At 37.6% G+C, this 21,200-nt stretch overlaps 1 protein-coding gene across 11 annotated transcripts in view; it reads left to right on the top strand.

Moving 5' to 3' along the window:
• ACACA (acetyl-CoA carboxylase alpha) overlaps window positions 1–21,200 on the top strand; it is a 292,538-nt gene that overhangs the window by 179,125 nt on the left and 92,213 nt on the right. For 9 of the 11 annotated variants that reach the window (XM_075994382.1, XM_075994383.1, XM_075994390.1 and 6 more), the window contains 6 exons: window positions 4,731–4,787; window positions 5,029–5,073; window positions 11,763–11,804; window positions 13,518–13,733; window positions 14,510–14,665; window positions 17,776–17,979. In XM_075994382.1, coding sequence (XP_075850497.1) covers window positions 4,731–4,787; window positions 5,029–5,073; window positions 11,763–11,804; window positions 13,518–13,733; window positions 14,510–14,665; window positions 17,776–17,979 — 720 coding nt within the window. The remainder of the gene's footprint in view (window positions 1–4,730; window positions 4,788–5,028; window positions 5,074–11,762; window positions 11,805–13,517; window positions 13,734–14,509; window positions 14,666–17,775; window positions 17,980–21,200) is intronic. The other 2 variants (XM_075994384.1, XM_075994385.1) reach the window with 1 other exon arrangement.

A 21,200-nucleotide genomic window follows, 5' to 3' on the forward strand; every position in this document is an offset into this window, starting at 1 on the left:
CTGTATGTCATAGCTATCCTTTTATCACTTGCTACTTGTAAGGCCTATCACTGATAATGGCTGTCTTTTATCACTACTATCAGAACGATGGCTACTTCTGCCTATAGGGATAAAATTCCTAAGTAATAATACATAACGAATATCTTTTTTATGTCAAGAAATATAGAACTCAAATATTTAAAATGTTTTTAAGGGAACTTGTGTTCCTAAATCTGTTCCTAAAACTTGTGTTCCCAGAGCTCCAGTCTTGAATTTCCAATTACATGTTGACTATTTTCCTTTGGTGACTTAACTTCACATGTCTAAGCCTAGCTCAGGTTCCTTCCATGTCTCTCTCTCCCCTCCCTGCAAAATAAATATCAGCTATACTTGCATCCTTCTCTCAATTTTATATCATTTGGATATCTTCTGTTGACATCAAATTCTGTAGTCTAAATTTAAATTTCCATCATTTTTCTTCACTTCTTCTCATCCACCTCAAATCCCCTCTCCACAAAACAAAAGCAAACAACAAACCCCACAACTAACCAAACCCTTATTTCCAATCATTCAGAAATCATTGATTTCTTCCTTTTCTTTGACATTCTATTCTACCCCTCTACCCACAATCTGTACATGTTTATTTATATCTGTTCAGTCACTAAGGTCTGTTAGTTTTTCTTTACAGTGTTTCTTACCCTTTCTCCTTTTCATCTTCTCAGTTTTAAAATCCCACTGCCATCTTTCTAATTTAAACCCTTACTGTCTCACACCTGAGACAATGGATGGGGTTTACTTGTGTTCTACCTATCTTCCTTCACTCTATCCCTCCACTTTCCATTCTGCTCACCACCACAAAATTAAATGTCTAAAATGCCCTTTTACTGTATTATTGTCCCACTCAACCATGATTCTCTCTTACCTTCAGAATACCACCTTAACTTGAGATCTAACTTAAGCCTATTAAGAGAGGCTAACATCTAACCTTTGGCATTTTGTGAAAAGACGTCTTTATTGTCTCATCTGCCTTGTTTACTTCATCTCTTCTATGCCTCTCACCTAGAATGTTCTCCTCTTTCTTTTCTTTTTTTCCTAAATCTTATTTGTCTTAAGAACTATCTCAAATTTCACCTCTTTGATGAGGACTTATAAGTAGCCCTACTAAAATGTATTTTTCTCCCTTGAATTTCTAATTGGTCCATATACACTTATTAGCAATACTTTTTATTTACAAAGGACCTCTATCTAAATTTTTTTCTTTGTATCTTACCACAATCCCATGGCGTTGATTAGTCAGGAATTATTCCAACTGAACACATAGGAAAGGCTCAAGTTCAGAGAAATTAAGTGGTCTTGGCCACCACCTGGAAGATGATAGAGCAAAGACTAGAATTTAAGGCTCAGTGTCAGCTCTTGGGGGTACAGATCTAGGTGCTTTAGTAAATGACACATTCTTTGCCCTTAAGATGCTTATAGTCTAATAGAGGGGACTGGATCGGCATGCTTAAAACAATAATCTACAGTTACATTTCGCCGTGGTATGGGATAGATGTCAATGTCCCCTCTTAAACTGTCCTTAATGGCAAGACTCATGTGTTGTCTTTGAATGGACAACACTTAGCCCGTGGTGCTTGTTACAGAGAAAAAACTCAGTAGATATTTTTAAAATTTAAATCAACAGTATAAATAATAGTGCCATCAGCACTCACATCATGTAATGCTAATTGTAAATACCCAGGAAAAAAAATGCTAAATCTGCGACTAACGTGAGTCATAGTACTTACTCTGTGACGCTCTCACAGCACGTAAACTGTGGGATTGCAGCGGCCAACATGAGGAAAAGATAATTCCACAGAAGTGAAAGTAGCAGACATGCTTGGGGATTTTCTTTTGAAGAGAAATTTACCTTCCTTCTTGCTCTTGAGTAGTGACTACATAAAATTAACCTAAAGCCAGGGAACAAGGTAACCTTGGCTGGAAGAGTCCTAATATGTGTGTGGCTGCTGCTGCTTCATGAAATAATCTATAAAAGTTTCTTCCCAGGTTTGGAGGTACTGATTGCTTTTCAGTAATTTGACCACAACTTTAGGCTTTTTTTAACCCTCAGATCTAAGTGTTGTATATAATCACACATTGATTTAAAGAGGTAGTTTCTTCATTTCACTACATTGTAAAATTAATGATCAATAAGAAATTGCCTTTTTCCCTTACTGGACTTGTAAACTGAGGCACATAGAAATCCAATGCCTTTGCCTAAGGCCTTTGCCTAAGGCTATTCAGAAAGGTAAGGGTGGACTGTGCTGGCACTCCATGCCATGGACAAGCTATTAACCACATCCGGTACTATGCTTATACAGGAATATTTGGCATTTTCATCTCCTTGTTTAAAAATACATACATATATATATATAAAGAAAAGGAAAGAAAAGCAATTTTTAAAAAAGCTGAAGTGATAACTAGTTTTGTTTTTCACTTCATGATCATGCTCCTAGCAGTTTAGAAAAAGTTTTTTTTTAAAGCACACATTAAACTATCAAATAGGTTGATCCAAATTGTCCAAATAATCTTCTAGTCCCAGCATGTCTTTTTTTCTCTCATAGAAATTAGGATCATATATTTGTAAATGACTTGTGGAGGAGATTGAAGCAGTCAGTGTAAATGGAGTTTCTCCAGGTGCTGACGCCTAATCGCTGGGTAATAGCTGTGGACTTGCTGTGAGACCCACATTATTACAATGTAATCAGAATCCTGTTGCTCTGCTGTTATTGTCAGCCACTTGTGGAATTTTAAAAGCAATAACAATTTTGATTTTAAATCATGGCATTATTAAAGTTATTTTCTCCCCTTGCCAGAACATAGCTATTGATGCTTGTCTTTGAAGGACTTCACTGTAGTAGAATTCTTTGTTGGTATCAGAAGAAATGTTTCTGTTCCCGGGCACACTGAAAACCGAAAGCCACCACACCCCCTTTCTTTCAATGTAGTTTTTTTCTTACTGTAGTGTCAATACTTGGTTAATTAACAGCAAGGGGTATAATGACAGTACAGATAATTTTTAAGTGTGGCTAAACCAAAACTTATTTATGTTTGACCTGGAAATTTATTAGAATTTATTTATAGAATATTAATTTCTCCAGTTACCTTTTGTTTTGCTGTTAATAAAATTAATTTTACTACTCAGCAGTACCATAGCAAACATGGAGAAATAGGAGGAAATGACCCAGGAATGTGCTCCTTTTTAAGGGAAAGCCAATTTGGATTTTAAAAAATGCATATGGTATTGGAAATGTTAAGAATTGGCTTATGCTAGCTGAGCATGGTGGCATGCACCTATACTCCTGGCTACTTAGGAGGCTGAGGCAGGGGAATCACTTGAGCCCAGGAGACCCTGTCTCTAGGGGAAAAAAAAAGAATTGGCATATGAATATATCCCTTGGTTAGAGTTATAGCAAGAAGTGTGATCACATTAAAGTATGAGTGTATATTGTAAAAACTCTACATATTTTTTCTATTTGTGCTATTCATATATTCAGCTGATAGGATTGCTTTCCTACTTGTTACCATGTAGTCCCTCTTTGTTAGGGACCTTTAAAAGCATGTGTTTTACTTAATTAATTAATCTAGTTTTTTGTCTCTGCCTTTTGAGGTAAATAAGCAGTATAGGAAAGAGGAAGGCATAGGTCCAGAGACCCAACACTTCTATGAAGCATTCTTGAAACTACTGGTCTCTGTTGACTTCTAATATACTGCTTGCATACACCATATAGAGATATGAATAATCCCCAAATTTAAAAGCCTGTTAAGTATTGCTTTAAATAATTTTTAAAGAGAACCTTTTTTTTTTTTTTTTTTTTTTTTGAGACAGAGTCTCGCTTTCTTGCCCAGGCTAGAGTGAGTGCCGTGGCGTCATCCTAGCTCACAGCAACCTCAAACTCCTGGGCTCAAGCGATCCTCCTGCCTCAGCCTCCCAAGTAGCTGGGACTACAGGCACGAGCCACCATGCCCGGCTGATTTTTATATTATATATATTAGTTGGCCAATTTCTTTCTATTTTTATGGTAGAGACGGGGTCTCGCTCAGGCTGGTTTTGAACTCCTGACCTTGAGCAATCCGCCCGCCTCGGCCTCCCAGAGTGCTAGGATTACAGGCGTGAGCCACCGCGCCCGGCCTAAAGAGAACCTTTTTTAAAAACAGTATCTTCATGTAAAGTAGGGGCAACTGTTTTAGAAGAACCAAAAAGTTAGGATTTGTTAGGTTGAATTCTAGTAAGACTGTAACTGATGGTAGGTAATATTTATAATTTAAACAACAGTTTAGGACTTGTGTTTTCTGTTTTATAGAAAGTTCTTCTTTTCCTTCTTTCTACCTGATTTGATTTAGCTTCTATATCAATATTAATCTTCACATTTGAATACATGCCCAACAGTATGATTTCTTTAAGCAGAAATTACATTAAGGTCTACCTTAATGTGAATCAGTTCTGAGAGAACCTAGGTGACCTCATATGACCTTTTCTCCTCCACAAAGTTCCCTTTCAATTTTGTTCAGATCAATATAAACCCTATTCTGTAAGACTTAGTTCTAGGAGCCAGGTTGAGATTAGTTTATTTGCAAGCTTGAAGGTACTGAGCCAAGGTGTAGATATCCAAAAAGGGTGCTTAGCCTAATCAGAGCCTTACCAAGACTGATGGGGTAAAATTTATCATGAATGGAAATCTAATCTATCTTCTGTTTCACATGTTTGCTCACAGAAAGCTACCCTGGTTGAGCATGGGATCCGACGCCTTACTTTCCTGGTTGCACAAAAGGTATTAACGTGTGAATTGTACCTCTCTCATATTTCTTACGCTGCTGCTAAGGCTTAATAAAAAATGGGATTAAAATTATATGTTTACTTATAGAATTTATGCAGATAAATAACTTTTTCTATAAATTTGATTTCCAAAAAACATTAGTTTAATTCATCACCTTTTACTCAGTTTGTTTTAATTTTATTACTAATTACCAGCTTCTGTTGTTTTTCTTTCCTTTCTGTTTTTTATTTGAAAGGATTTCAGAAAACAGGTCAACTATGAGGTGGATCAGAGATTCCATGTAAGTAAAAGGACCAATAATGAAAGATAAAAAAAAAGAAAGATTACTTACTGTTTTATCTGTTTGCCATTGATTATCTAAACAGAATATGTGTGAGTTGGAAGGGCTGGACTGACATTTGGTTCCTTTTCTTGTAGAAATTATTATGAGTATTCAGTTTTCCTACTGAATGTTCTAGTTAAAAATTTTTTCTCTTTTGGCCCTCTAATGAATTCTCCATATATTTCTGAGAAATAGTTAAGAATGATCATATGCATTTATCCAGATGAATAAGGTAGAAACAAGAGCCAACTAGTAATTTCTTTTTTTTTTTTAAATTTTTCTGTGAAATTTGTAGAGAAGTATAACTAGTAATTTCCTCTGTGCACATAACAAATCAAGAATTGACAATTGCACTTTGAGATTTTGGCTTCTACCAAAGATAGATTCCAGTTCTATTACTGAGAATTCTCAATTCTGAAGAACAATGATTTATTATTTAAAATGCATTAACAGGCTGGGCGTGGTGGCTCACTACTGTAATCCTAGCACTCTGGGAGGCAGAGGCGGGCGGATTGCTCAAGGTCAGAAGTTACAAACGAGCCTGAGCAAGAGCGAGACCCCATCATCTCTACTGAAAATAGAAAGAAATTAATCAGCCAACTAAAAATATATAGAAAAAATTAGCCGGACATGGTGCCACATGCCTGTAGTGTCCCAGCTACTCGGGAGGCTGAGGCAGGAGGATCTCCTGAGCCCAGGAGATTGAGGTTGCTGTGAGCTAGGCTGACGCCACTGCACTCTAGCCCGGGCAACAGAGTAAGATTCTGTCTCCAAAAAATGCATTAACAGAGCCCAAATTGCTATTTCTTATGTTAATTTTAGGAACAGGAAAAAATAAAAATTAAGCATTCTGTTGCTTGTTCTCCAATTCAACTGAATTAACTGTTAATATTTATGAAATTAAAATTTTTATTGAAAAGAGAATTAAGAATTAAGTTAATAACCTGGCCTCTGACTATGCTGACATGATCATACCCAGTGTGATGACGGCAGTAAGGCCAGAAATTCAGTTTGTAATTAATATGCTATTCTCAAAATGACTAATTATAGTCAAAATATTTCATTAAAAATTGATTCTAATGTAGTTAAGTAAGGTTCCAGAGGATGTTAGGAAGTCTTAGTTTTCCTGATAAAAATTTTGTTTGATTTGATTTTAGCAATTAAGATAATTTAGTTTTCAAGCTCTGCTTGTTTGCAGTATGAAGATAACATTTGGGATTATATAAAGGACTTTCTAAACTCAAGGACCTATGTGTGATTGCCTTTATTTTATTGCCCTTGTTTTTATTAGGTCTCTAGCACTTGACATTTTGTTTTCCTTCATACATTTCAACTTGTTGGTCTAGTCTATAGAGAAACAAGAGAGCCTACCTTGCAAGCTAAAGAGCTAAGATTTTCTGAAATGCTTTAGGAAATGTTATGGACTACACAACTCCCCTTTGTTATTGATGTCAGGAAATTAAGCAGAGTGCAGATATATATCAATCAATAACTTTAGATAGGAAACAAAATCAGTGGAGAAGTATGAGGAGTTTAAAGAGAACCCTGGGGCTTTAGGAAGAAAAATCAGGAGCTTAGAGAATAAAATTGATACTTGGGGATAGAATATGAGAGTCCATGAATAAACACTGTGGCTGGTAGATGCTGATCAGAACTAAGGTAGAAATGCCAAAGCCAGTTCCTGGATTTTTAAAGAGTATTGTGCTAGGTTCTTAAATGTTACCATGATTTTTTTTTTATCATTGGCTTTCAAATAGTAGCATATTATTCTGGGGAATAACACTGAATTTGTAAAATTGTTTTCCTTTTTGCTAATGGTTCGGAAGGACTCTTCACATCTATAGCATACTAACTGTTTTCTATAATCATTGCACAATCAATGAAAACTGTCCTCTAAAATTTTTAAAAAGCCAAAGCAATTAGTTCTCACAGACATTAGTTTTTTAATTTTATTTGTATATGTAAAACATATACAAAAATCCCCTTTCTTATCTCTGAATTTATGCCATGTCCTAGAGTATATCTAACAGCTTGAAAATATTTTTTTCTCCTAGCTGTCCTAATATTTCTGAATTTATGTTGCATAGGGACATGTATAGCCAAAAATCTGCTAGGAAATGAGGCCAGCAAGGGGCGGGGGGGATCTTCTCTGGCAATCATTGTCTGGTTCCTGTTTATAGTAGCATAAAGTGGGAAATTAGTTAAATTATCAAATGACTTGATTTGTCATGAGTGTAGAAAAGGCTTCTTTAAAGCATAGAGAAGGTTTAGGTGTGGACTGGATTTGCTCCTAAAGAATTGAATGGCAGAGGAGTTGGGGTGTTTTTATGTTAGTCTCTTTAAATGTGATTAGTGGTTTTCAGAGGGCAAGGGCAACTATTACTGAACTCTGTTCAGGATCTACAATAGCTGGGAAGTGTTGGCAGAAATTAGGGGTCACTGTCATGGTACTACTCTGAGTTCATCTGCTCGTGGTAGCTTGCCATTCATGAAGGATGCTAAGCCTCTGTCATGTCATCTGATGTGTGCTTGCCCCATAGTTAGTGTAGTGTGAAAAAGAGGAAGATTTCTTGGAGTGTTAGAGATGAATCCCTTGATCTCTTTGGCTTCTTGGTAATCCACTGTGATGTATGCAGCCTCCCCTGTTCTACGCTGTGAAATCCCTATATTATTGAATAGAAGAGAGAATGTGCACATGAGGGGGCAAGGAGAGGAGGAAGGTTACCAAGTTTGGTTCAAGAACAACATCAGTTGGTGGAATGAAGCAAGCTGTGTTGTTACGTAGTCTGTCCTTCAGACTGCCTCAGAACCAGAATAAGACAAGTGAGTGCCAGACAAAGTAGAGGTTCCTAGGGAGTGTGTGTATTGTTAGGTGTGTTTATTCAGATGGCAGTTATGGCTGTACACATTTCCAATACTTCATTGTTTAACCACCATAGTGCCCAGAAAGTATGGTCTGCTGTAGCCTTAGTCTCCTGGCTGTACATGGAGACTTGGTGCTGACAGCAATATTCGTGAGTATTAAGGAGGCTTGGTGTTGAGCCTGTTTCCATAACCATCTGATTAAATCAAGTGCCCATAATGGGGCTTGAATAACTGCTTAACATTGATATTTAAACAGAAAGTTTGAGGAAAAACAAGTCTGTCATTGTAAATATATTCTTCATATTAAAAAAAAAAAAAAAGATCAAAGCCATGAATGTAAAAGAGACCTTTTGAATGCTGAAGTTATCTAAACTGCAGCCCTAAAGGTTTAGGTTAGTTAAAACTCATCAACTTCCTCTCTGTTAGTTTCATTCATTTTGGATCTGCAATTCCAAAAGTACAGCAGAAAGTGCTATCTAATTGGGATATACTATTATGCTTTTTTTGAAGCTTTACATATTTTTTTCAGCAAAGTTTTATTGAAGATACCAAAATACATATTTTCAGGATTTCTTCTTGTCCTTTTTCACCTAAACAAAAGCATTAGGTCCAAAAACCATGATGATATTCTAAATCAAACAGTATTGCATGTTAATAAAATGTTTCCTTTTGTTTCTTGCTTGTAAGATTTCATGAGTTTTTTAAATTGCTATAAATCTCCCGAGAGATTGTTGTAGTTTTATGATTGTTGTGTGAGTGGCTCCACTTTCAAATTAGATGTTTTGAATTAATTGGGCCTTGATGGAAGAACTCACTATCAGGAAGAATTGTCATAATTAGTAATTCACTTCTTTCTTTTTTTTTTTTTTTTCTTTTTTTAAAAAAGGTAGTTAGTTCTGTTTGCTAGTGGACCAACTATTAGTTTTCAGAAGGTTTGGTTTGGGTTTTTGTTTTAATTACAGTCTATATAATTAGTTCTCAGCATGTTGAGGTAAAAGAGAATTGCACCAGCAAGCTCCCAATTTCTTCATCTCATTAGGTTTTTAACACGATTATTAGTATCATAATCAGCTATGATGTTTTTTGTTGTAGGTTTTCACATTCTCTGATTTGCAGGGTGTCTTGATTGGCTAATTTCGGCAAATTATTTTGATTGTCTTGATGATGGTTGGCTGATTAGAACACAGCAGGGGTATAATTTCTTCTGGAGAAATGCTGCATTCTTTTGTTTTTTGGTACCAGAACACTAAGAGGGTTTTTCTTTGTGTATATTCAATTATGATATTTGCCCATCACACTAGTAGAATGCCTGGAAAGCTATTACATTAGTGATGGAATAAGCATGAATACTGTTAGTGGAAAAATTGGCAGTATGAGGATATGTTGGGATGAAGGAATTTACTAAACGGTAGGATCAGACTTTGAGATTTTTTTCTTTTCTATATTATCTGTGATTCTGTGGTTTTTGAGTGCCAAAAGAGATGCCTTTCTATAAAAGTCTCCAGACTTCCAAGTCTCCCAAAGAATTGCTTGATAGTCTTGTTTTCTTGTTGAACCGAAGGTCTTGCCATCTCCTATTCTGGATATTTAATACTTAAACTGAGGATTTTACTGTGGAACTAAAAATTTACATAGAAGTTTAAAAAAGTTTGCTGATCTTCACAAGTGCAGCTGAAAAAAAGTTTGATTATATTATCTCATGATACCTTTCCTTGGCTAACCTTAATGAAATTGGTTTTTCTAATTGGTAGTTGTTGCCCAGCTCTGCCAGGAATTAGTCAGTTTCTTCATTATTTGTACTTAAGGTATTTCTATTCAAACTAAAATACCTTTTAGTTACTACAAATTTTCTTAATGGAAAAGAAAGCATTTTTTATTACTATTTTATTTTTGAAGGGAAATGCTTTTGATCCTACAAATGTACATAATTGAATAAATGATATAACTTAATAAATATTTTAATTAACTAATAATAGTTCAGGCAGAATAGAAAATTGTGGGCTTAAATGATTGTATTATCATGTTCTTCGACTTTTCTTTCAGAGAGTTCCATGGAAAGATTTTGATATCTTTCCTTTTATGACATGCGTTACTTTTTAGCTAATGCTTTGAAAGCTATACCTCTTTAGAATAAAAACAAAACTAGACTCTACAAAGCCACGAGTGTGAAATCTGACAACTCGGCTGAATTTTTTTCTACTTAACCTTGAAGCCATTCCCATGTGCTTCCCTGTCATTGGGTGGGAGTGGGGGGTGAAAGAAGAGGATTATTTAGAACAAAACTTCATTAGTAAAAGATCAGTCCTGTTTAAAATCCACTTTTAAGTGCTTTTAAAGACCCAAGCCTGGCCATGGGATTTCTCTAGGCCTGGTAAATGATCTCCTAGAAGCCTGTTAAATGTAGTTTTACAGTTAAAATACCAATGAAGATATAGAAAGGTTTATTAACTGTGCAAGCTTTAGTTAAGGTGAAGGTGATGTGGAATACCTGTGGAAAGTATTCAAGAAGATTTCAGTAAATTCAAGAGCCGCAAGTTTCAGCATGAGTTGTGCTTCCTTTATTTGTTTTCTGGTTTTTTTTCTTTAAAGTCTTAATTTCTGTTTTTTGTCTTATGAAAGAGAAATCCTCTAAATAAGGAATTTGGATTGTAACAAGAATAGAAAGCCCTTGAAAGGTGAAAGGGCGTGGGCTCTGGAGTTAGAGAGACTCAAGCTTATTTTCTGGCTCTGTGATCCCCGGGCATACCATACCACAAGAGCCAAGGTTTCCTCATCTGAAAAGTGAAGGTTATAATGCCTACCTCTAGAAGTTGTTGAGAGCATTGGGTGGGACAACACAGGAGAATGCCTGCCACCTAGATTTTCAGTCCATGTTTCTTTCATGGTTCCCAGAGCTCATTGAGGATATGTAGGTAGCTAGTCCTGGTCTCTGCCTTGTACATGTGTTTGATTATATTGCACTCTTAATGGAGAAGATGCCTAATGAAACCTCCTATAGAGGCAAATAGTAATGACTTGATTCCAACACTGCCAGTAGAGCTTCCCATCCGAGAAACAGGGGTATTTGGTGTTAATAAGTTAGATTTCAGAAACTAATGAACTCTGCTAATTGAATTCATCTTTGTTAATTAATAAGATTCTAGTAAATTGGTTGCTTTCTTGTATAATGCCCTACAAAAAAAGCAGTAAGACCTAATGATTACAAGTTCACTAGTTCCACCCCATTCTTTCCTAGACATTTAGTGGTAGTGACCAAAGTAGCGTCTTGTACTTTTCTTTGTCTTGAAATGTTATTTAAACCCTTGAAATTATTGATTAGAGAATGCATGTAAAAAAAATCATGGACTGAGGATTCTATGCTATCTGTCTAGTTTACATTTTAAGAGTTTCTTAAGGAGAAACTTGGGAAATCATTCCCGTAACTACTATTGCAATGGCTGTAGCATAAGGGTATATTGGTTTTATTTGCCAAGTTGTACCAAGAGCAACACCCAGGAAGATTTTTTTTTCAGTTGGGAAATAAAAAAAAAAATACAATTTTTTTTTCAGGGAGCGGGTAGATATTAAAGTTAAGTTAATAATGTGGTGATTCTCAAAGTTGTAAATGGGGTCAACGTGATGGTTATTCAGAGGATTATTCATATTTCTCAGAATAAGCTTAGGTAAGGAGCATGTTTTCTAGAAAACTGTATTCTAGATGCTTGACTGCTTCTATACTTATGCTTGTCTGCACAGAGCTATATCTATGAAGCACTGACATATTTTCCCCTCCTTTAATACAGAGAGAATTCCCTAAATTTTTCACATTCCGAGCAAGAGATAAGGTAAGGACTGATTTCCTCCCTATTTTTTATTTTCTTTTTTTATTTATTTATTTTTTTAAAGAGACGGGGTCTCGCTATGTTGCCCAGGCTGGAGTGCAGTGGCTATTCACAGGCGCGATCCCACTACTGATCAGCACGGGAGTTTTGACCTGCTCCGTTTCCGACCTGGGCCGGTTCACCCCTCCTTAGGCAACCTGGTGGTCCCCTGCTCCCGGGAGGTCACCATATTGATGCCGAACTTAGTGCGGACACCCGATCGGCATAGCGCACTACAGCCCAGAACTCCTGGACTCAAGCGATCCTCCTGCCTCAGCCTCCCGGGTAGCTGGGACTACAGGCGCGCGCCACCGCGTCCGGCTCTCCCTATTTTTTAAAATCAATCTTTCTTCCTTTCCTTTCTTTCTTTCTTTCCTTTTCCTCCCCTCCCCTCCCCTCCCCTCCCCTCCCCTCTCCTCTCCTCCCCTCCATTTATGTAATTTCTATTTCTTAAAAGCCCAAGAGGGCCAGTGCAGTGGCTCACACCTGTAATCCTAGCACTCTGGGAGGCCAAGGCGGGAAGATCACTCAAGGTCAGGAGTTCAAAACCAACCTGAGCAACAAGGAGACCCCATCTCTACTAAAAATAGAAAGAAATTAATTGACCAAGTAAAAATATATAGAAAAATTAGCCGGGCATGGTGGTGCATGCCTGTAGTCCCAGCTATTCAGGAGGCTGAGGCAGAAGGATTGCTTGAGCCCAGGAGTTTGAGGTTGCTGTGAGCTAGGCTGATGCCATGGCACTCTAGCCCAGGAAACAGAGAGAGACTCTGTCTCAAAATAATAATAATACTAAAGCAGACACCCTTCTGAAAGACTTTGGTTTAGGGAACAGTCAAATGTACTGAGCTACCCAAAGAAGGCAATAACTTTCAAAATCATCCCTATCCTTTTTAGAATGATCCTAATGATGTGATGATATTAAAAGACGACTAAGTAGGATTATTCTTGTCTCTGCACACAGTTCATTTATACTTTACTTTTGTTTATGTACATTTGTTTTTCAATTTTAAAAAATTTCAGACCATGTTGGTTTCTCCTGTTACCAGCTTATATTTTTGGCAGTCTCTCTCCATTCACTAAATTGACATGTGCTCTGGAAAAACAATTTAGTTTTGGCAAAACATTTAGTAAATGTACTACTATCTATGAATATAGTATGTTCCAAAGCCAAATATCTTCTAAAAAATTATATGATGTTTATTTGTTAAGTATTTATTTTGTCCTTGTACTGTGTCATAAGTGATAAGACATGGGTCCTGTCCTTAAACATTTTAGATTAGTTGGGTAAACTCAAAACACTGGCATGTGAGGTAGATGTCAACATGAAGCAGTCTGTGTAAAAATGAATTATATAGACATTAAATGCCATAGGAGTTCTAAGGGAATTTAGGTTTTTTGCTTGCTTGCTTCTTTGTTTTTAATATAGATCATCACTACTTGTAAACATATAAATGATGAAAGTTTGGGAAGTAAATAGGTACTTGAGTGCCTAATCTTATTATGTAAGCTATAGCATTATCCTTGTATGTAGCTCATTTTTGTTGTTCATTAGCGCATCATATGTTACGTTTCTGTTTTCTTTTATCTACACATTATCTCTTTTATCTACACATTCATAATACAGTTTTGTAACTGCCTCTTGTGAGCTGTTTTTTCTCTAATTCTTATGCTCAGTTTGAGGAAGATCGTATCTATCGTCACCTGGAGCCTGCTCTGGCTTTCCAGTTAGAGCTGAACCGGATGAGAAATTTTGACCTCACTGCCATTCCGTGTGCTAATCACAAGATGCACCTGTATCTCGGGGCAGCCAAAGTGGAAGTGGGCACAGAAGTGACAGACTACAGGTTCTTTGTTCGTGCAATCATCAGACATTCTGATCTGGTCACGAAGGTGGGTGCTGTACTTTAATGGGAAGTTATCTCTGATGGAAGGGACAGAGAAGTAGGCATGGTTCAAAATCAGGTTTTCATTTTTTGAATCAAGGCTTCTTGTTCTCTTTCATCTTACTCTCCAATAACCGGCAGATGTCTGAGAGTCATTTCTCTCACAAAAGTAAATATTTCATATAATACAGGTTTTTTCCCCCTTTTGGTTGTCCTTGGTTATGGAAGCATGATAGCACTTACCTGAGAAAAGGAAAAGCATACTAACAGAAAAATCATAGGGAGAGTCGGGTGATGGCAGAAGTTAAGGAGAAAAGTTAGGAAAGAGGTGATGCCATGGTAAAACTGTCTCGAGGTATAGGTAAATATCTGTATATAGCAAGGCACTTCCTCGTGTGTGTTGGTTACTATTGCATCCCACAGCTATAACCTTTCTTCAGCTTTTCCTTTCTAAACAGATTTCCTTTCTAAATAGCTCTGTTTGGCATATGTGAAATATAATCCTGTTGGAGTTATAGCTCTAGGGATGCCCAGCATTTCTACCTCTTGGGAGGGAATGATATACTAAGAGGCAGGAAAAGGGGCTGGTGGGGGCTCTTTATCTGACCCTTGCCTGCCCCTGCTGCCTGTAGTCGCTGGACTGACTCCAGGGAGAAGGGCAAACAGTTTCTTTACCAGGTGCCTTATGATTCATGACATACTGCTGCTTAAGTAATTATAGTAGCCATTTCTTTATTGCCTCTTTTATAAACCACTAACATTGTTGATTTTCTTCCTACATAGGAAGCTTCTTTTGAATATCTACAAAATGAAGGGGAGCGACTCCTTCTGGAAGCCATGGATGAGTTAGAAGTTGCTTTTAACAATACAAATGTCCGCACTGACTGTAACCACATCTTCCTCAACTTTGTGCCCACAGTCATCATGGACCCATCAAAGGTACATTTCTTCCTAGCTTCTCTCCCAGTACGAGTAAACACAAACAAAGGGGTTCATTCATACTTACCTCACTTGGACTTAGAAACAGGTACTCACTTCCAATCGGTTGATCCTTAATCAGTAAAGTTTATAGAATCTTGTAAGACTGAGTTTCTGGGATGATGTCAAAAATTTGATAAGCCATTAAAAACAGACCTCAAGACTGAAGGTGGCAGTATGATGTTAGCTTGCTGGTCATTTACAAGCAGTACAAAAACAAAACCCTTTTGCTTTATTAGTACCTATTTTATGATATTTGCTATGATAACGATCCTGTTTTATTCCCTAAGATTTCTCATTTCAAATAATTAATTTTGCTGTTATTGAGCATTTTGGCTATATTACTGTTTTAAATGTTATTTACCTGGTGGCCTTAGAGAGATAATGTACCTTCTCAAAGTATCTAACATATTTTTCTTTAGTATTTTTCCACAGGGAGAGAATTTGGCTAATAAGGAATTTCACATGTATTATGTATATTTTCTTCCCTGAGGTTCTATTCTAATACATTCCATATAATTTAAAGAAGGAAAACAAGGTGATTTTGTACTTGACCTTTTATCCCAGGTGTAATAAAGACAGGCTGCTCTCTGTTTGTGTTCCTGCCAATTCTTTCTATCATATTATGGAATTTGGGTAGGAGAACCAGTATTTCTTTCTCAAGATCAGTCATAGCCATGGACTTTTGCTTTTTCAACTGAGTATCTAAGCTGGGAAATAGCATTTTATTTTTTTCTTTAAGATTCCAAGTTAAGGCGGGGCGTGGTGGCTCACGCCTGTAATCCTAGGTCTCTGGGAGGCTGAGGCGGGAGGATCGCTCAAGATCAGGAGTTCGAAACCAGCCTGAGCAAGAGTGAGACCCTGTCTCTACTAAAAATAGAAAGAAAGTAATTGGCCAACTAAAAATATATAGAAAAAATTAGCTGGGCATGGTGGCACATGCCTGTAGTCCCAGCTACTCAGGAGGCTAAGGCAGGAGGATTGCTTGAGCCCAGGAGTTTGAGGTTGCTATGAGCTAGGCTGATGCCACAGCACTCTAGCCAGGGCAACAGAGTAAGACTCTGTCTAAAAAAGAAAAAGAAAAAAGAAATTCCAAGTTAATAATGGGTTGCTTTTGTCTCTCAGGAAAGCCAAGTACAGTACTACTCATTAAGTCTTGAATCTTGTCATCTAATTTAAGCAAAATTTCTAGAGGCCAGGTGTGGTGGCTCACGCCTGTAATCCCAGCACTTTGGGAGACCAAGACGGGAGGATCTCTTGAGGTTAGGAGTTCAAGACCAGCCTGAGGAACAGTGAGACCCCGTCTCTACTAAAAATAGAAAAATTAGCGGGGCATGTTGGTGCTTTGCTTACCTGTAGTCCCAGTTACTTGGGATGCTGAGGCTGAAGGATCGCTTGAGCCCGGGAGTTTGAGGTTGCAGTGAGCTATGATTATGCTACTGCGCTCTAGCCAGGGTGACAGAATGAGACCTGGTCTCAAATAATAATATTATTTACCCTAAACATCTAAGCATTCTGGGACTAATGAAGCCGAGAAATTTAAAACATGGCCTGGACACTAAAACTGTATATTTATTTAGATTTGGCTTGTCTTTTTTTTTTTTTTTTTTTGAGACAGAATCTCAGTTTGTTGCCCATGCTAGAGTGAGTGCCATGGCATCAGCCTAGCTCACAGCAACCTCAATCTCCTGGCCTCAAGCGATCCTCCTGCCTCAGCCTCTCGAGTAGCTGGGACTACAGGCATGTGCCACCATGCCCAGCTAATTTTTGCATATATATATTTTTAGTTGGTCAATTAATTTCTTTCTATTTTTAGTAGACATGGGGTTTTGCTCAGGCTGGTTTTGAACTCCCGACCTTGAGCAATTCGCCTGCCTTGGCCTCCCAGAGTGCTAGGAATTACAGGCGTGAGCCACCACGCCCGGCCTTGGCTTACATTTTTTCAATGATTTTTTGAGATTGGTCTCTCAGCTTCCACTCTAAACACCTATATGCCTTGACTCGGCTTTTCTAGTTGTTGATGGCTACCAATTTTCTGTACAGAGATTGTTGCTTTTGTTCCCTCAAGAAAAGAATGGATAAATATCTCTTGGTTAACAAGCAAGTGTGAGAATAGAGGAGTTAACTCCTTGAAACCCATTCTATCTTAAAATAATGTGGTGCAGAAACAAACTGCAGGGGTGGCACATACTACTGAAGAATCAAAAGAGAGGGGTGATATGAGATATTTTTGAGATTTTCTAAGTTGAGAAAGCATTTTAGAAAGACACTTCATTTAAGAATGTGGTAATTTCTAATAGTATGTTCTAATTGCCTGTAGCCATAAAAGTTTTGCATTAGCATGTCGATAATAAGAAATCATGTCTAAGGCCATTTAGTTAAAATAACTCTAGTAACCCTGAAAACTAAGAGCATTAAGCTGACTTGGTATAAAGCTTAGAGAAACCAGGGAATATCTGTCCCATCTCTTTAAATTGCAGGTGGACTTAGCAGTGACCACGCTTCAGGGTTCTGTTTAGAAAGAACATTCTAGCACCACCTACAAATTGCCTTTCTTTAATTTGTGCAATTTACCAAGAGACATATATTATAAAGTTTAATACAATTGTATGGAAAAAACTCATGGTGGTAATTGCTATTTTGATTTAAGGTCCTGTAAGTGCAATGAAACATAGTTACCATGAATATAAATGCTACTTAATAGCTATTTAACTAGAGATTTTATTCTTATTGGGGCTTTCTCTTAAATCCCATGGCTTGTAATTTTAGATGTTGCAGATCTTTGATATAGAGTATGAATATAATTGGGAAAGAGTTTCATAGATTTGGATGTTGTGAGCCAGAGAAAACTACTCAAAAATGCCAGGCCAACATGAAATTGCCCCTGACTTGTTCCAAGGAAGAATATGTTTGGGAAGAAACTATGGGACCACTTTTTGTAAGGAATATAGTTTATATCTTCACAAACCAGCATCTTTTTTTCAATCCTTCTTTCTCAAAGATGGGCAGACCTGAACAGGTTGTAGTTACAAGGTATTTAAGTTTTATGCTTGGTGATATGTCTGTGTCAGATTGAGGAATCTGTGCGGAGCATGGTAATGCGCTATGGAAGTCGGCTGTGGAAATTACGCGTCCTCCAGGCAGAACTGAAAATCAACATTCGCCTGACACCAACTGGAAAAGCAATTCCTATCCGCCTCTTCCTGACAAACGAGTCTGGCTATTACTTGGACATCAGCCTATACAAGGAAGTGACTGACTCCAGGACAGCACAGGTACAGTAGTCAAGCAGGCTCCTCAGAGTTTTGATTTGGTCCTACAGATAAGCCACTTGTCCTTGTTATGGAAGACCCAAACTCACAAATCTCATTGGTTCACCCCATGATTATCCTCTATGAGCTTGAGTGGTTATGTGAATTTGAAAAACTTCATTTGCCTTTTATGATGTATCTGTTTTCTCAGTCACGGATGTCATAAAACATTCAACGTGTTGTCCCATATTGGTGAGCACTAACAGATGCCAAGTGAACTTGATTCCAGAGCTAATTTTGCAGTTTAGTGCTCTTTTATTAGAGGACTATTGGACTACTTCAGCAATCGAGTCTCTGGTCTGATTTGTCCTTCTTGTTTTTAGCATAGTTAAATCCCTTATTGGCAAGTGAAGAAAGGAGAACTGTTGGAATGTGTCACCAATTTCTGTCTTAAAGAAGGAAAATTTCAACATAGTGTAGTAACATGAGCACTATCAAGCAGTGACTTTATCATATTTATCTATTATGTTATTCTGTTTATACACATTCTCTTTCCTTCAAAGAGTTCAGGGTGTCATATATTTAAGAGCAAACTTTAACCCATTTTCATGTAGAAAAATTGAGAATGTGAAAATAGAAAGTGACTCAGTAGACTGTTTCTGTGATAACAGAGAATTCCCTTTTAATCTGTTTTATCACCTTAGTTTCCAAATATTTGGGTCATTTGCTATAATACTGGGTTTGGGTTGGTTCACTGTTGCTCACATCTTTTAAGAACTAGGGTATTGGCCAGGCACGGTGGCTCACGCCTGTAATCCTAGCACTCTGGGAGGCCAAGGCGGGTGGATTGCTCAAGGTCAGGAGTTCAAAACCAGCCTGAGCAAGACCCCATCTCTACTCTAAAAAAAAAATAGAAAGAAATTAATTGGCCAACTAAAAATATATATACAAAAAAAATTAGCCGGGCATGGTGGCACATGCTTGTAGTCCCAGCTACTCGGGAGGCTGAGACAGGAGGATCGCTTGAGCCCAGGAGTTTGAGGTTGCTGTGAGCTAGGCTGATGCCATGGCACTCACTCTAGCCTGGGCAAAAAAGTGAGACTCTGTCTCAAAAAAAAAAAAAGAACTAGGGTATTATTTTAGGGCTTTGGCCTGGACTTCAGAAGTGCATTCCTTCTGATTAAAGGATGAACATGCTCCAGTATATGTAAACAAGGATTTCGGTCTATTCTGTACATAGGGTGCCAGGAAGAGATTATGTCTCTCTCTCTTTTTTTTAATCTCTGTCCTTTTAAACCCAGGAAAAGAGGTAGGAAAAGACATTTTTTTGCTGTCTTTTGAAGATGAATTTTAAAAATGTCAGTTTGGGCCAGGTGCAGTAGCTCACACCTGTAATCCTAGCACTCTGGGAGACCGAGGCAGGAAGATCGCTTGAGCTCAGGAGTTTGAGACCAGCCTGAGCAAGAGCAAGACCCCATCTCTACCAAAAACAGAAAAAATTAGCCTGGTGTAGTGGTATGCATCTGTAGTTCCAGCTACTCAGGAGACTGAGGCAGGAGAATTACTTTAGCCTAGGATTTTGAGGTTGCAGTAAGTTATGATGACGCCACTGCACTCTCCCCAGGGTGACAGAGCGAGACTGTCTCAAAAAAAAAAAAAGAATCTCCATTTGGACAGTTGTCAGAGTGACCTTTCATTTTGTGTTTTGATTCCCAGTTAAATGGCTAGAGAAATCTATTCTGTGAGAACTGAGCAGTAAAACAGAGAGTAGGAGGAGTGGTGAGCAAGAGAAAGCATATCCGATAATTTTTGCGCATTTGATGTTTCTCAGGACAACCTTAAAAACATTTTCAGTCAAAGCTTTCTATGAGTAAGGATGTTTTTAATTAACTTCTACAATGGCTTCAAGACAGGTCTATTCTTGTGAAAAATAAGATGGCCACTTGAGATTTTAATATTTTTGATTAATATGTTTGTTCTTCATAACTACTTTCCTTCTTTTCCTTTCTTTTATTAGAAAGCTCTGCAATTTCCCTCATGCTGGCTAGTGGTGACACAGGAGTATGAAGGGTGCAGATGCCTTCAGTCAGAGTTTTGTGCTACCATGCTTGGTACAGGATAGGCACTTGATAAGTATCTGAAAGAATGAATGAGCCACCTTCAGCCTGAGGGGGGAGCCCCTTTTACAAAGGCTCCTGCCTTGTTAAGGAACTCTGAAGGAAGAAGTCTTCCTTAGGTTCCTCGCTGAGAGAGTTCAAGAGCCAGTGCCACATGGGAAATAACTCGTGAGCGTGGCAGGAGGTGTGGGAGCTAATGGAAGGAATGATTTTAAGATAATACAAAACCATGTCTATCATTCATTCATTTTTCCTTTAATTCAGTATTTATTGACTATTTACCGTGTGTCAGATACTATGGATACAAAGATCAACAGATTTCATCTGAGTGAAACAGACAATGGATACTATTTTATGTCTGGCTTTTTTGCTCAGCATAATGCTTTTGAGGTTCATCTGTATTGCATAGATTATGCATATGTACCTTTTCATTGCTGAGTAGTATTCCATTTTATGGATTTACTGACATTTTTATATTTATTCATCTGTTGATGGACATTTGCTTTTTATTTCCAGTTTGTACTATGAACATTCATTGATAGATCTTTGTGTAGAGATGTTTTCATTACTCTTGTGTAGATGCTAAGAGTATAATTGCTGGGTTATAGTGCATGAATATATAACTTTATAAGAAACGGACAAACTGTTTGCCAAAGTGGTTGTACCGTTTTAAACTTCCACCAGCAGTATATGTAACCTAGGTGGCTTTCTCCGACCCCTTCCTCAGTGCACAGTTAGTTACTCAACTATGACTAGCCTATCTTCATCCTAGAGGTTGGCAAAACTGAGTCTCACACACTGTACCCACAGGCCTTATCTTGGGTAATAGGCAACAAATGTAGTTCTAAGAACTTACTGTTTTTACCCATTTTTCTTATTTTGATCTGGCTTACCTCTCTGAGTTCAGTTTTTTTCACACTGTACCCTTGCCTTACTTAACACTTTGAATCTCTTAAAACATTTGTGTTTCCATTCTCACATTCTTCAGATATTACTAATTCTACCTCCCATGTGGTGACTTTTCCCATTGGCCTTGAGGAAGAGGACTGGGATCTCTAGTCTGTGGGCCTTTAAGCAGCCTGAGACAAATTTTGCCATGAACAGGATCTGATTGACAAATCAGGAGAA

The sequence above is a fragment of the Microcebus murinus genome, chromosome 18, assembly GCF_040939455.1.
Source record: "Microcebus murinus isolate Inina chromosome 18, M.murinus_Inina_mat1.0, whole genome shotgun sequence".
Classification (NCBI taxonomy): domain Eukaryota; kingdom Metazoa; phylum Chordata; class Mammalia; order Primates; family Cheirogaleidae; genus Microcebus; species Microcebus murinus.